This window comes from Tyto alba, unplaced genomic scaffold (genome assembly GCF_018691265.1).
Source record: "Tyto alba isolate M040663 unplaced genomic scaffold, T.alba_DEE_v4.0 Super-Scaffold_27, whole genome shotgun sequence".
NCBI classification, from domain to species: Eukaryota; Metazoa; Chordata; class Aves; order Strigiformes; family Tytonidae; genus Tyto; species Tyto alba.
In genome coordinates this window covers 29014178-29030413 of record NW_024881301.1, presented here as the reverse complement: position 1 = coordinate 29030413, position 16236 = coordinate 29014178, and the positions used below count along the sequence as shown (strand labels likewise).

At 45.5% G+C, this 16236-nt stretch overlaps 1 protein-coding gene and 1 long non-coding RNA gene across 2 annotated transcripts; one reads left to right on the top strand and one right to left on the bottom strand.

Annotated features, from left to right (window-relative positions):
* Positions 1 to 5033: 5033 nt before the first annotated feature.
* CUNH18orf21 (chromosome unknown C18orf21 homolog) lies at positions 5034 to 10308 on the bottom strand. The gene is made up of 5 exons (XM_042798181.1): positions 10124 to 10308; positions 9871 to 9893; positions 9037 to 9236; positions 5653 to 5861; positions 5034 to 5226 (listed from the first exon to the last, which is right to left on the bottom strand). The coding sequence occupies exons 1-5, from the start codon at positions 10204 to 10206 to the stop codon at positions 5073 to 5075; spliced, it is 669 nt and encodes a 222-aa protein (XP_042654115.1). The 5' UTR covers positions 10207 to 10308; the 3' UTR covers positions 5034 to 5072.
* A 2437-nt stretch (positions 10309 to 12745) lies between these two features.
* LOC122153943 lies at positions 12746 to 15957 on the top strand. Its single transcript, XR_006165801.1, has 2 exons — positions 12746 to 13024; positions 15711 to 15957. It is a non-coding gene; the product is annotated as an uncharacterized LOC122153943 (long non-coding RNA).
* The last annotated feature ends 279 nt before the right edge of the window (positions 15958 to 16236 follow it).

Sequence of the window (16236 nt, the reverse complement as noted above, 5' to 3'; positions counted from 1 at the left end):
TTTTGGTAGCAGGGGAGGGGACTATAGGGGTGATCCCCGCTGTGAGAAGCTTCTCGAAGCTCCCCCAGCTCCGAGTCAGCTCCACTTCTGCACCAAAACTGAGCCCATCAGCTGCGCCTCTGCGATAACGTATTTAAGAAGGGATGTGGTGAGGAGCAGTGGGACTGGTGAGGAGGAGTTGCAGCAGCTGCATGAACACCAAGGTCAGTGGAGGAACGGAGGAAGAAAGGAGGGAGGAGGTGTGCCGGAGCAGAGACCCCCCTGTATCCTGTGGGGAGACGGCAGGGCGGCCCCCCCCTGCCACCCATGGAGATCTACAGTGGAGCAGACACTGATTTATGGCCTGTGGCTCCTGCTCGGCATAATCAAGGTTCTGTGCCTGAAGAAGGCCGGGGTCTCATGGGAAAAGGCAGCCCCACTGCTGTAATTCAGCGCTGGGAGGATTGCAGCATGCGGGGGAGTCCCACGCCGGAGCAGCTCGGGAAGGGCTGCAGTCGTGGGAGGGAATCCAGTCGGAGAAAGTTGGTGACCCACGACGGAGCAGTGTGGGGAATACTGCAGCCTGTGGGAGGGACTGACATCTGAGAAAGTCTGTGGAGAACTGTCTCCTGTGAGAGGGGGACCACGCTGGAGCAGGGGGAACAAGTTCCAGAAGCTCCCCCCACCGAAGATGGAAGAAGCAGCAGCAGCAGCACTGACTGCACCCCCCATTCCCTGCCCCTGCGCCACTGGGGGAGGAGGTAGAGATATCGGGAGCAGAGCTGAGCCCGGGAAGAAGGGAGGGGTGGGGGGAAGGTGTTCTCAGGATGTGGCAATGCTTCTCACTGTCCTACTCTGTTATGTGTTGTTAGTGTCTGTAATAAATGTATGTTCTATTTTTTTCCTTCCCCTAACGAGTCTGCCTTTTGCTCGTGATCATAAAGGGGGATTTTTTACCCATCTCAGTCCTATCTTGAACCCCAAGCCTGGCTCTCTGTCCCTTCATTGCCAGAAGAGAAGGGAGAGAGAGTGGCTGCGTGGTGGTTGGCTGCCGACCAGGCCCAAACCACGACAACAGCACACTTGTTGGCCCTGCATCCTGTTTTTTATCCATTATCTGTAGTTTTATCCAAAAGAAATGTGACTCGTACTCTGAGACCACACAGCATCGCGTAAGAAGCACAGTAAACAAGGACAATTGGGCGACCTGCTTCAAAAGCATGCTCTTGATTTGATCTAGCACCTTAATGTTGGTGTACCTTAAAACGTAGCAGATGCCCATGCTGGTTTCACATAAGCTTCATAGGAGCACAGCAGTAGAGGACTGTCACGGATGAAGGTATCTCACACAGATATTACTTAATAGCAATTTAAGATTTATTAGTGGCGTGAGGTCAATCAAAGACTAGATTTTAGCAGCACTTAATGGTTGATTGATTCAAAGATTAACGAAGTGATGTGGTAAAATATGATTAAAATAGAGACTTGATTACAGATGCGAGAATGACAAGATTCACACGAAATGACTATAAGGTATTCTGAATCAAAGCATGTATCTGTATATATGTGAAAGACAAGACATACAAACAGCATGGAAATACTTGGATTTCCAGTGTAGCATATATCCACACTCATAAATGTGAATGTGCATAGTTAAATGGATAGATAGGTAGAGGTGGATGGAAGAGGCTGGCCTGTCGTTAAAATTTCCCTCGAGTTTGGGGCAAATACTCACAATGCGTTGGCATTTCTGAACGGGTGGTAGTTCAGAGTCGAGAAGTCTGACTTCACCCTTGCTTTCATCAGCTTCGTGAGCAACCTACGAGCAGCCTGTGCCCGCGTGGTGCCCCAGCTCGGGGCGTACGCTGGTCACAGCCCACTGCGATCCCAGGGAGCTCAAAGGGTCTCGCTCAGGATCACTATTTACAAGGTCTGCGATTACTGACTTCCCGGCAGGTGCTTTTTCTTTTCAGCCCAACTGGGATGATGAAACACTCTGGCCCTTTCCACCAGTTGCTCAGCTTATCAAGTTCTAGTATTCCCTGCTTTGGGCGACGACCCAGGTGCAGATGATCTGGGCTGTCAGGAGGTGATGGAGCGGCAGGGGAAGCGGGAGCCAGGTTCGTTAAGAGGGTGTGTGTCCTGGGTTGAGTGAGTGGTGGAGTTTTTTGGTGGCAGGGGAGGGGGCTATCGGGGCGGCCCCCTGTGAGAAGCTTCTCAAAGCTCCCCCAGCTCCAAGCCAGCCCCACTTCTGTTTGGGAAATTGAGCCCATCAGCTGTGCCTCTGCGATAACGTATTTAAGAAGGGACGTGGTGACGGGCAGTGGGACTGGTGAGGAGGAGTTGCTGCAGCTGCGTGAACACCAAGGTCAGTGGAGGAACGGAGGGAGAAAGGAGGGGGGAGGTGTGCCGGAGCAGAGACCCTCCTGTATCCTGTGGGGAGACGGCAGGGCGGCCCCCCCTGCCACCCATGGAGATCTACGGTGGAGCAGACACTGATTTATGGCCTGTGGCTCCTGCTCGGCATAATCAAGGTTCTGTGCCTGAAGAAGGCCGGGGTCTCATGGGAAAAGGCAGCCCCGCTGCTGTAATTCAGTGCTGGGAGGATTGCAGCATGCGGGGGAGTCCCACGCCGGAGCAGCTCGGGAAGGGCTGCAGCTGTGGGAGGGAATCCAGTTGGAGGAAGTTAGTGACCCATGACGGAGCAGTGTGGGGAACGCTGCGGCCCATGGGAGGGACTCATGTCGGAGAAAGTTTGTGGAGGACTGTCTGCTGTGAGAGGGGGACCACAATGGAGCAGGGGGGAACAAGTTCCAGAAGCTCCCCCCACCGAAGATGGAAGAAGCAGCAGCACTGACTGCACCCCCCATTCCCTGCCCCTGCGCCGCTGGGGGAGGAGGTAGAGATATCGGGAGCAGAGCTGAGCCCGGGAAGAAGGGAGGGGTGGGGGGAAGGTGTTCTCAAGATGTGGCAATGCTTCTCACTGTCCTACTCTGTTATGTGTTGTTAGTGGCTGTAATAAATGTATGTTCTTTTTTTCTTCCCCTAACGAATCTGCCTTTTGCTCGTGATCATAAAAGGGGGATTTTTCCCCATCCCAGTCCTATCTTGAACCCCAAGCCTGGCTCTCTGTCCCTTCTCATTGCCGGAGGGGAAGGGAGAGAGAGCTGCTGCATTGTGGTTGGCTGCCGACCAGGCCCAAACCACGACAGTGTGTTAATGCTCTGGCCAGCTGCCGTTCACAATCCATCCTGGGTTGGTGTGTGGCCCAGTAGAGGGGGGAAATCACACCCAGCGGCCAGGGACAGGGGGCTGCACCACCACAAGTACCTAATGTGTGCACTTTTTATATAAAAATTTATTGCAAACCTTCTTTTTCAAATACTTTTGTATAATGCACGATTTCCATCAACAAGATTGAAGTATTTTTCCAGAGGACTGGATCATAAATACAGCAACAACAGGTGAATTAATGCCAAGTTCTACATTGCAAGAGGCATAACTCCAAGGTCTGTATTTTGATCAAAGAATGACAGTTCGTTTGATCCTACACGTACGTAAGAAACAAACGGCAGTGAACCTTTCAAAGTTGTTGTGTACATGAGATATAAAAAGGTTACATGCCACTCTTTGAGACTGTAAGTAGAATTTGCAACAAACTATTCTCCCCTGCCCTGGATTGCTTTCAAATCTGCCAACCTACTTGCTGGTCCTATTTCTTAAGCAGTATTCAGTGAGGTTGAATGCACTTTTAAACTATTTATTAGCATATTAAAAAAAAAAAAAGGAAAACGCAGGCCTTTAAACTCAAGAATTCGAATGTTTTTAACTGATTGATTCTATTTTCAGAGGGGAAATCCGAAGCACGATTTGCAGAAATGTCACTGCACGCGGGGGAGGCTATAAACTCAGTCCTGAATGGTGACTTTTTGCTGTCCTTTCTCATCTCTGTGCTGTACTGAAATGTAAAACCTGCCAGCGGAGACCGCCTTAACCTTGACAATCACCTATTCACATCAAAACGCTTTGGTGCAACAAGTTCAGTGCTGTCCAGGGCAAACCCACTTTTCCAGTTTGAAGTCCAGGAAGGCAGCAACTCCGAAGGCTGATAAAACCGCAAGGTGTTTAAGGAAGAGGTTCTCTCCTTTGTCATTGAACAAGACCATTCTCCTCCTCCTCCTGAACAGGAGAAAAGTGACCCATTTGGGTAGCACCAGAGCGACTGGAAAGGAAGCATCCCCCTGTTCTTTATGACTGTGCCGCTCTTGTAGCAGCAGCAAATCGGGGTGCTGCCAGCAGGCTAGCCTGGAGCCATCAGTGGGTTCCGAGAGCATCCCACACCAGAGTGGTTTTACAAGGTCCTGCGTTACCCTGGGACCAGTATCATACGTAGTGCAAGTCACACAGAACAGTCTCACGAAAATAAAGAAACTGAATCAGGGGATACATTGCTTTATCTCCCTTTGTATATGAGGGCTTATCTTCAAGACTGAATTGCTTTGGAACCTCTGTGAAGGCTCTGTTCAAAGCTGTTTAAATTACCGCAGGCATCAAGAGACAGTGACACTACAGGACACTACACCAGACCTTTGAAAATACTGTACCTACAGAAACTGCTGGTGAAAGTGTCTTTGTTTTACTCAGACACGGAAAGCAGGGATGAGATCTTTTAAATTCTGTTGTGATGCATTATCTGAAAAATAGTGGGAGTGTGAGGTGGAGCAAACTATGACCTCCCCACCTCCAAACTGCCTTCTGGTCTGTCATCTACCCGCTGGTCCTACTGCCCCCACGGATGGATCCAGTACGGGCACCTTCCCCAAAGGACAGATCCTGGCTTGGAATTCTTGGGCCATTAGAGACTGCAAAACATGGTTAAGGTTCCCAAGCATATTAGATTGGCTGTTTACTCATCTCCCTCTTGCAGACAATCGGGCCTCTTAGAAACACAGCTTGCTTCTAAAAAATACGGTCCATGCTTTCACAGGGTACATGCTGTTAAGCTTCAGTTTTAAAGAAATCACTTTGTTGATTTACTAAAACTGGAACAATACTTATTGCTGTAATCTTTATTACTTTGAAATAATGTATAACTAAAGTAAAGTCAAGAAGGTTTTCAAATCTGCCTTCTGGCTTTTCTCTTTTTCTTCTAGGTTAAGCATCCGTTTTAGCTTAGAAAAGTGAAATTTGGAGTTGCGGGGAGTCTTGGAAGCAGAGCTGGTTGTCACCTGTCCGGATACACATGTTCTGAAAAACAAAAGACTCAAGTGTCTTAAAGGTGAGGAATCAGAATTAACACAGCGTAGCTATGACAGTGCACACATACAATTTGAGTGCAAATTTTGAATGTAAACAGTGTATTTTCATACGAAAGCGAGCAGTCAGAAGCATAACTTCGTTTTGCAAATTTTAAGCCACATATTTCACAATAATGACAAAACATAACCGGGCATTCTTTGCACTCAGTCACTTTTCATCAGAATCTTTGAATTTAAGGGTTGGGAAGTTAAAATCGATCCCCCTCAATCAGACCACCGAAGAAAAATACTTAGTTACCAATTTAAAGTTGATTCAAGTGACTGATCTGAAATCAGTACATGACACCCCTTCCCAATAAGGTGCAGCACACTCTACTCAGCAAAGTGCCTCTTTAAATAGGAGCAAAACGGGTACCTGGGAAGTGATGAGGGACTGTTCCCTTTTGATCCCAACCTACTGCAGCTTACAGGTGTCACTTTCCGTGCAGACTGGATGTTTACATCTGGTGTCCTCAGGCTAGATTTGATACTTTGAGTGCCAGAATTTTGTGTCTTGGTAGCCAGAAAATCCCTGCTTTTACCATAATGTCGTGTTGTTTTGTTGCACGAGTTGCAAGTAACCAGCTATGGAGAGAAGAAAGGAAATAGCAACCATTCTTTCAGTCTTTCCATCTTTATGTTATAAAGCCACTGGAAGAATTATTCAAACTATTCTCCAAACCTCATGACACAAATTAAGTATTTGCTTAAGTTAAACGTAACATATTAAAAAGCAACATGTACTTTACATCTAGTATTTTCATTCCAAACACATCCTAGGTTTATCTAGAAATGACTCCAATCCCCTAGCAACTAATTTCAGGAAACCCGTAACTCTGAATATAACACTGTACAGTGAAATACAGAAAACAACCCTGTCAAAACAGAAAGATGGAACAGCACCTGAACTGGACATATGATATCTCGAGTATACATTAGGTGCATTTGTATTTTGCTAAAAAAACCCATGACATAGCGTGTGATCTGAATTCATTAGCATATTCTACCCCAATGAAGTTATATTACACACTTTCCAGGGAGTCTTGATATAAAATATTTAAACTACAAAACTCTCAAAGACAGTCATCCGTAACTAATAACACCGAGTCTTAATGAACAAAGAAGAGGCCTTCTATCAGTACAAAAATACTACAATACAGAGAAGGTTCTAAACAAAGGGCACTTTCTCTTCTGTTTACTTGTAGGCTGCAGGGAACTTCCAGCAGCACAGTACGTTGCAGAGATGCATCAGAACAGATAATATCAGACATTCACAGAGATCATCAAGATATTCCTAATATCCCTTACTGCCATGGCAACTACTGTTATTAAGAGACATGAGAGCAATATAGCCACACAACTTTTTTGAGGCACACAATTACACTGACTGAAAAACAGTTACGTGACGTTTCTGGTTAAAAAACACATACTCAAAAGAATGTCACAAAAATGTCTAAGCAGTTTTGAAAACATCTATACCAAATCACTCTTCATTTCAAAGTGTGTAAATTTACCTACATTCAGATTGCTTAGAAAGAATTACATTTAGAAATGCTGAAATGAAATGTTTTCAGTTAAGTGTTTTGACTGTCTTTAGACATTATTTTGTCAGCCTAACAAACTAAAGAGGAGAAAGATCATTAGCTTATAGAGCTCAGGTACTGATGTATTTTTAGTTCTTCTAAATGAAATTCAGATGGGAAAAAAAACCCAGCATCATATGATGATTTATCACTCCACATAATATAAATGGAGAACACCTTACAATGCAAGAATTAGCGCACTAACCATAGCACTGCACAGCTAGTTTCCATTCCAGGAACTGCATATGCAGTTAACTCAAAAAAATTTAAAATCCCTGAAATAGTTCCTATGTTACATGCCTTTTCATGGCAGAAGCACTCTCAAATCAAGTTCTACTTGCTATGAAAGTTATGAGAGGAACAACCTATCACACTGTTGTTTGGTTTGATTTTCAACCATGTTCAAATCTTCATTTTCACAACTCTTAGGTATTAGATTACAGGGATGTAGATTGCTAATTCTGAAAGCTGTCAGTTGCTGACAGTGTTTTAAATATTTAAGACCAGAAATACTTAAATCATAATCCACAGCACAGATGCAAACAGAACAGAGCAGAACACAAGTGCAGCAAATTGTAATCACATCCCAAGATCAGAGTACTTCCCAGGGTTTAAACTGGACCTATTTAAAACTGAATTTTAAACTGCTCACATGAATGTCCTACAAACCCCTCCAGCTACAGACTCAATCTAAGAACCCATCATGATTCTGCAGGACACTGTTAAACAGTTGTCTAAAGTGACAGTTCTTAATGTACACTAAACCTTTGTGATTCCAGAAAAATAAAGCAAAGATCCCAGCTTCTCAGCTGCCTTTTCTGCTGCTCAACTGTGATCTACAATTTGGAGAAGTTAATAGCAAAGGTGCCTTTCTCGAGGGCCCTATTTTGTCCTGACAGCTGAGAACCTCTGTGATATCTCCTGTTTAACTATGTGTTGACTCTTCAATAATTTTGAGGTTTGCAAATTTTACTCCCCAAACAGCAGTCTCCCATCTGAGAAAATGCCAAGTGTGCCAGCAACTGCTGGGCACAATAGGGTGCCATCTCATTTATTAAAACATCCATTCATATAACCTGTTTTAATAGTAGTGCATGCCTCAGCGACACTAAATCAAATGTCTACTATTATTCTTCAAATAATAGTAATTAGTATAAAAAATAGTAATTAAACCTTACATTCCTGATTAATTTTAGGAAAAAGAACTGAAGCCCCAAGAGCAACATTAACTTGTTTAAATTACCTATGCAGTTTAGTTTTGAAAGACTTCCTATAAACAGTAATATTCAAATGTAAAAAATTCGTACAGAAGATAACAATAACCTGATGTAGCCATGACAGTCTACTGAAATATATGAAGTAAAGCTTGTTAAGCTGAGCAAACATATTTTCACACAACTGATAAAGCTGAGAAGACCTGACAATCTATCAGGTCACCCAAGCCCTTCTTCAGAGCTGAAACAAAGGCAGTAAATGCCAAGCTACACATACTGACAAAACCAGCCTGACTTCAGTCCATGGCATGTTTTCCTTCTCAGTTATATTTTGGGGGTATTCTTAGCAATGGATTTCTAAGGATTCTAATGGATTTCAGGATTTATATGGCTGTACTAAAGCTCTGCATCTAGTAGAGTTGCCCGGTCCTAGTTCTGCCACATTCATAGGAAGAAAGGAACGGATGAAATTCTGCCACTCCTGTCATTTTTTGCAAAGCTAAGCAAACCGTACAGTAGCTGACAGTGGAAATGCCAGAGCTTCCCGGCAGGAAGAAATTACTTCATTTACAGCAAGATCTTTGACATCTGCAGAGTGTACCCAAGCTGCCGCTAAAGAGATCACAGGGAAGGCAGAGCTGTTTGTGTAGCTTCTCTGACATGTGGGGTTGTGCTTGTTTTTTGGGGGGGAAGCTCACTGTTCTTGTCATGGTGCTCATGATCCCTTATTGCTGTCCTGGGTTTGAATGAGCAGTAGGGTTTTTTTTTTTTGGTAGCAGGGGAGGGAGCTACAATTGTGGAGGATAAATTTTGTAAATTTCCACTGTGAATACAAGTTATCCCAAAATAAAGGAAGAGTTTCATCTGATGAAAAAATAAACGTGCGGGTATCTTCGTTTTTATGTCACTGAACAGTTTCCAGGAAATATCAGGTATTTGGCGGTTCCAAGCAAACGTCCTTACCAGAACACTTCTTGATTCTCTGTACTTTTTCAAAAGCTTTGTCTGCTTCATATTAAGTTTACGGTTCTTCGCCTCGCATTTAAGAACTTTCTCTATCTGTGGAGTCACTTTCATCTTTGGTTTGAGACGCACCCGGTAGCTATCAGGAACCAGGAACTGGAAGCAGTAAGGACATACCCTTTTTAATCCACATTCGTTATCTACAGATTAATAAAGAATAAAACATAAATAAAATAATTATGTTTTATATGCAAACGTTAAAATGGTATGTTTCTATCTTAACATTATCTAGGTAGGTATGTTTTTATGTTTCAGATACTACTAGAAGACAAGAGGAAGCTGAACACTGGTAAGTGCACCAGTACGTGCTCAGCTCAGCACAATTCATGGTAAGTTTATACACAACAGAAGTCTACACAGCACCTCATTGTCAATTTTCGTGACAAAATGCCATTCCTTCCTAAAAATCGTTAACGCCGGAGGCTCGCAATTCTGCGAGGAACTCCACGCAGGCACACCCTTTTGCCAGACCGCTGACACCGAAGCCTGGCAAAGCCCTTTCGCCCAGGGCAAGTGCGGGAAGGTGTCAGCATCCCACCCCGGGACCAGGAAGTGCTTTCCGATGCAGTTCAGCGCTAATTAGGAGGCACGCTCCCGCCGCCCGCGCCTTGCTGCAGCAGGCAGCAGCCTAAACCCCTGAGGGGAACACGCGGGCCCTGCTGCCTGGCGAGCGCGCCGCTGCTGCAGGCGCGCTGCTGCTCCCCCGCCGCTGGGCCCCGGCCCCGGCCCCGGCCCCGGCCCCGGTCCCGGTCCCGGTCCCGGTCCCTCACTCGCCTCGGCGGTTGCGGAGCGTCCACCTGCGCGGGAAAAGGGCAACAACGTCACGGCGCGGAACGGTACGGTACGGCACGCCACGCACGACACCGCCCTCCCCGGACCCGGCCACGCGGCGGCGCGCCGCGGCAGGCGCGAGGACGGGGGGCGGGGCCAGCCCCACGTGCGTCACCAGCTCGCTCTCCCCGCCCCCGCTTCGCCTCCCGCCGCCATTCCCCCCCCCCCACTTCCCCCGGGGCCGCCGGGCGCTTACAGCAGGAACCGCGCCTGTCCCGGGCAGGCGCCCGCCAGCCCCTCCGCCGCCACCTCCTGGAACCACCGCCGCCGCCGCTCCATGGCGCCGAACGCCCGCCCCGCCGGAAACCGCCGCTAGCCAGGTCCGGCGGCCAGGGGCGGGGAAGGGGAGGGGGCGGGGGAACGTGCAGCGTTTCGCCCGGGCCCGGCGGGCACCCGGGGCCGAAGCACCGTGGTTCCGGGCTCGGACGGCGACGCGGTACGCCGCCCAGCCCGAGGCGGCGCGGTGTAGCCCGGGGTGGGGGTGGGGCGTTAGGCGACGGTTTCGTGCTGCCGCCGCCGCCGCCGCCTGCCCCGGGCGAGGAGCCGCCGGGGCTCGCGCCGCCGGCGGCCGTTGCAACGGGCGGCGCGAGGGGCGGCGCGCGGCGCTGAGGGGCCGGGGCCGGTGGGCGCCCGCCCCGCCATTGGGGAAGCGGCCGGGGGCGACAGCCGTGCGGCGGGAGCAGCCTGGGTCTGCGGCGGTGCTGGGAGGGGTGTTTATGTGGGAAACTTTTACCTTAGCGGCGGGAAAAAAAAAAAAAAAAAACCAAAAAAACAAAAAAACAGAACAAAAAAAATTCTCTGTCAAGAGTTGTCACGTGAAGGATTTCAACCAGCAGCACCAGAATGCCGCTTGATGTTCGAAAGTGCTGAACTTCAGCTATCTCTCGCTCTGTTGAGATGCCTTTTTATTAATTTTGGCAACTACGTGCTTTGCTTTATCACTCTGCAAATGTGCGCCTATTAAAAAGAAAAAAAACCCTCAGCTTTTCAACGTTTGATGTGTGTTTTATTAATTCCCTCAGCCCCATTCATTTGCTAGACATTCTTCTTCTTTGATCTGCTGGTAATAGTGTTCATTTAGGAGAGGTATTCATCTGAGCAGGCTTCAATATTCTATCAAGGAATTTGAATAAATGCAATTATTTCTTATTTTCTAACATGGGGTAGCCAAGGGCTTTAGAAGTAGAAAAGCATAGGAAAAATTGAATTTCTGGGCTTCCTTTAATACGAAAGCTTTACAGTGCAGTCAATAAATCTGGGCTTGTGAATGAAATGTTCATAGTAGCTGCAGTTAGGGCCTCTGCTGACTTTATTTTTTAATTAAATAAAACCATTTCAATGGACCTTTTAATATTACATTTTTTTATTGCCAAGTTGCTGGCTTTGTTGATAGTTTTTGTGTGAACTCTACCTTTCCTGAGTGGAAGAGCAGGGATGTCACATAATACCTGTTTAAAACACAACCAGTGTTCATCAGCCAACAGATTTTTGGCCAATGAAATTCCCATTTATTAGTAGCGGTGGAAAAAAAAAAATGGAAGTGTTTTTTGAACACGAGTGAGCAAAAATAATTTCAACACTTTTATGGCGGGTGGGCCTGTTTTTATCATTTTTAACCACGTTTTCCTCCTAGGGGACTTGATTGCAGAGGAGAAGGGGTGAGGCAAGATACTTCCGTGTTCTCTTCCAGCCTCTGCCCAGCAAAAGGAAAATGTACTGGGGATTTTTGTGTGGTCCCAGGAGCTGGGACCTGACTCCTCCCTGGCCCTGGAGTGGTGCAGGTGGACCAGAGCACTTGAACCAGCATGCTGGGTTAACCTTTTTTTTTTTGTGTGGGAGAACAAGTGCCTGAGTGACTTGGTTAATAAGCACTGTACTGTACTAATTAACTAGTGACTAATACAATGCATAGGATTTGGTTTTATTTCTTCCCCCCCACCCCCCCCCGGCTCTTACATTCTTCTTATCCCTGCTGTTTTTTCCCCCTCAGTCTCCTCCAGTCTGTCTTTTCTTCTGCTCCTGAAAGTACGCTGGCCCATTCCCTTTTTTTACGTTAGTTTGCAGGTTTCTCTTTGCGTTATAGATCATCTTTGTCCAAAAAGCAGTGCAAACAGCACCTCCCAGTGCCATTCAGATACAGTATATCATGTGTCTTGTCCCAGTACCTGTCTCACGAGGCAGAAACCGTATTTCTCATGTTAGGTATGGTGCTGAATGTGCTAAACAAATACAACTCTAGAGACAAAGGGAAAATGACCAAAAAACCATGGCCTCCGAGTCATGGCTCTCTGTGAGCCCCTTTCTGCAGATCTCCCATCAAAAGTCAGTATGCCTGTGCATCCAGTGCTGGCAGGACCAGACCCTTGAAACCAGGTAACCCTCAGCTCCCTGGTACAGTATTTATGGCATCCGTGGGGTAAATTCACCCGCATTTCAAGGCAGAATGCATTCATCTCCACTTTTTCCTGGCTTTTGTTCACCAAAAAAACCCCATGTTAAGCAGACCCATGTTTCTAACTGCTTCCTGCTTCTGTTGTTTAGTGTTTTGTAGCTACCACGGATGGCCAACAAGCTGTAAATCTTGCCTGGTGTTTTGTAACAAAGGAAAAAATAGAATGATTTGTGTTGACTTTTGGTCATCGTGTATCATTATTGATTTGAGGGAGGGCGGTGGAGGAAAGCGTACTGTGTATCTGGTGCTTGCCAATTTTCCAGGAAGGCGGTGTTAGCTAGCAGTCAGTAGAGGGCAATAGAGAAATGCAGTTTGTGATACCTAAAGGATTTGAGGCACTGATTATGTGTTTACAGAAAAGAAAAAGAAGAAAAGAAGAGCCAAGAGGATAGGTTGTTCAGTTTACTACTGGAGACCTGACTGTGACAGACCACCAAGAAAACAAAATTTTCAAAGAGAGCGGAGAAGACCTTCTGCAGCATCTGCGAGTCTCGTTTTTTCTTCAGAGTTACGTAGGATAACTTGGCCAGAACTTATTGATGACTGCATGTTCAGTGGCCTCGGGAATGGACTGGGAGATGCAGGAAGGCATTCTTTGGATGGAACAGAAGAGGAGGCATTTCAAAGATCCTGCAGGTGACTGAGGTGAGCAAACTCACAGCATCTCTTTTAGGTGAGATAATAGGTGTTCAGTCAGCTGTATAAAAGTCATGAGAAAACTGAGTGAGTGATTGAAATTATAGGAGAATTCTGCTTTTTCAGGCATGCTGGTGCAAGACTAATTTTATCTTGGAAAAAAAAGGATAGGGATGCTACAAGGATAAACATTTCTAAGCCTATGTTATTTTGGAGACATGCTAAAAACTAGTGACTTCTTTTATGTGTAATATTTTATATTAGAACTGTTTGAAACATGCTCATCATTTTACAAGGTTTTTGTGCTATAGTTCCTAGACTCTTGTTTACAGAGAAATATATAAAGAAGATGTGACAGTTGTTCCTTTTAGAGGGGATTTTTGCTAAGCTTTTGGACAAATGTGACTTGGAGGTTTGGAGAAATTTATTAAGAGATTTTAGATGCATGGTGGGAATGCTGTCGTATTCCTCTAAGGCTTTATTATCAGAAAGATATGAGAAGTAATAACAAAGAATAAAGCAATAACGAAAGGAGTTAAGTCACAGAAATCAAGGAGCTGACAGAGGGTTGGGAAAGCAGGAAAAACCCAAGAGACTAAGTTAGGAAATAAGCATAAGAAACACTTTTCTATTGCCAAGATCTCGGCTGGTGTCACCATAACACTTGGAAAATATCCTCATGATGCTGGGAACCATTAAAGCGGTACAGATTATCGGAGGATAAACTTCCACTTCAGCTGCCACTGGTACCAGAAGTGACCAATAAGAAACGTTTGGGGAATGAAAGGTGAAGGATTGAAGCACTGACATTCTGGGGATATCACAGAGCAAGTGCAAGGGTATCTAGAGGTCAGACAGTAGTACCCATCTGAAACAAGGCAGGCTGATAAATAAGAAGAATAAATCAGATTCTAAAAAATACCATCAGCTTTGAAAAGCTAATTAAAGGAAAAGTTATCCACTGTTCCTCCTGAGCCTGGATTTATTTCGTAAGTGCTATGACAGATAAGGCTACGGCACAGTGATTTATCTGTGCTTTGAGTGCCGAAATATGTAAAAGATTAATATGATGATTGTTTGTTTATACATTGCTTAGAACGCTGCTTCCTTGCAGAATGTGCCTGAGGGAAGTGAAAGATAACATATATAAAGTATGTCACTATTTTCCATGGGTTGGCAACATCCACCTGGCAGGGAAGGGACTCAATGCATATCAGAAGCCCCCTGATCTTGAAAGCTACAAGTTCCAGTCTGCAATGTTTTCTTCCTTTCATTCCATTTCCAGTGCTCTAGATCTTCTTGTATGCCTGCAAATCCATTCTCTCAAAAGATAACAGAAATTAAAGATGATGTTGAACAAAAACCTCTGAGAGAAACATACCTGCAGTTTAAGGAAATCCATACTTGTATACCAACTCTTCTTTAAAGCAGTCTCTGATAGAAATTACTAGTTCTTTAACTGAAATGTGAAGCTCTAGGGCAATGAACATTCTCTTACAGCTGATGCCTATTTTCAGTGAAACCAGCATGATTGCTTGTTGGTGTCTGCTGAAGAGTTTTCTCACAGGTCGTATCTCTACAGATATAATTAAAAGTATTTTTGTAGTGGGGAGCTAATGCTTATTCAAGTCCGGGCTTTGCTTTGCCTCTGTGTGACTTTGTGGTACCTTAGGCCTTATCAGGGTCAGGTTACGGAGTGGCCAGCCTGGCATCTTGCCCAGGCTGAGGTCTAGGCTTTGGCTGGCGGGCTGCAGATGTACAAGGGGACCCTCCTTGCGTAGACGTTATGGGAAAGGCCATTGTCTGGTTGCAGTGTCCTTCAGTACACAGGCAAATACACTCCTATGCCAGTTCTGGATATGAGTCCTTGTCACCTTGAGTCAGAAGAAACTATTCCTTCATTTTCACTCACAAAAGAGTTATCTAAAAATGTTGAAATCTCAAGCCAAAGATCCACCCGTGAAGAAGATGCTGCTAATTAATGTGTTAATTGTCATGTAAACCTCTTTGCTTAATGAGATGTGAAATAGCCCCTACTGTTAGGAATATCAGTGTGCACCGGATTTTGTCCCAAGCCCTCAGGGTCATTTATCGCTGTGCTGCAGCACAACCCAGGGCTGCTATTTCAGCTTCCTGCCAAAACGGGAACATTTTACTTTCTGATGAGTCATCTGGGTTTCACTCAGATCCTGTAAGGTTCCCCCACCCTGTTCTTCTCTGCTGTACAGTCCAGGCCCTGCCCTAGAGGCCTTGCTTTCCCAGCTGAAAGATGGGGTGGAACCCTCTTCAGCAGCTGTCAGTGCTGTTCCGAAATTAACGTGGAGGGGACTGCTAGTGAATGATACGGAGCATTTTCTCTGTCACTGGAGCTGAACGTGCAGCATTCCTAGCTTTTTCTGGCCTGGACTGTGGTGGAGCAGAGCTGGAACCTGAGTTGGAGTTTGCCACACGCTGCGCTAAATGCTACCTGCATCAAAACAGGAAGGGAACTAGGTCAACCAAAGGAGGCAGCTGTAGATGTTTTCCCTATTGGTCATATTTACTTATGAACAACACAGCAGAGCTACATGTTTCGGGAAAACATTTCTTGCTCTCTTTTTTTTTTTTCCTTCTGGTGCAAAAAGGGGATAGGGGAAGTCTTCATTTTTAAATTTATTTTTCCTTTAAATTATTTTCTTTTCCTTTTAATATTTAGGTGGCACTGGTTTGAACGTGAGGTTGGACTGGATGACTTCTAGAGGTTTCCAACCTCACCCTGTAATTGTCAACACTCGTGCTGTTATTTTGGATTCTTCCTGACTCCAAATTACCTGGGAGAGGAAAAAAAAAAAAAAAAAAAAAACAAAACATGACTATTTTAAGACAGTTTTCTTTCCCCTCAAAGTTATTATTTTAATTCATTAGAAAATGGACCGGAGAGAATAAAAACCAGGTACTCCCAATAAATGTGTCATGGAATAGTTCTCTGCAGTTGTTGGTTTCTGGGTTTTGTGTTCCTGGGCTTCAGCAGTCATGTTCAGGATGCTTAACAGAATTGCCATTATGTAGAAATTTATGTCAGCTGGGGGCTAAACCATGTGAGGGCTGTACTCCCTGCTGCAGTTGAAAAGTGGCTTCTCACACCTGTTTATAGTATCCAAAGTTGGTCTCATGTCTGAGAAGCTGACATCATTGCTGATTCTTCCACTTTTATGCTTGGTGAGTCAGATGGCAAGCAGGGG

Excerpts from the sequence above, each read along its gene's own strand:
- CUNH18orf21 (XM_042798181.1), bottom strand. The coding sequence starts at position 10,206 with ATGGAGCGGCGGCGGCGGTGGTTCCAGGAGGTGGCGGCGGAGGGGCTG. Across the intron at positions 5,862-9,036 it reads GAGAATCAAGAAGTGTTCTG|CTGGTTACTTGCAACTCGTG; the intron begins GTAAGGACGTTT and ends TTCTCTCCATAG. Across the intron at positions 5,227-5,652 it reads AGTCCCTCATCACTTCCCAG|AACATGTGTATCCGGACAGG; the intron begins GTACCCGTTTTG and ends TTTGTTTTTCAG.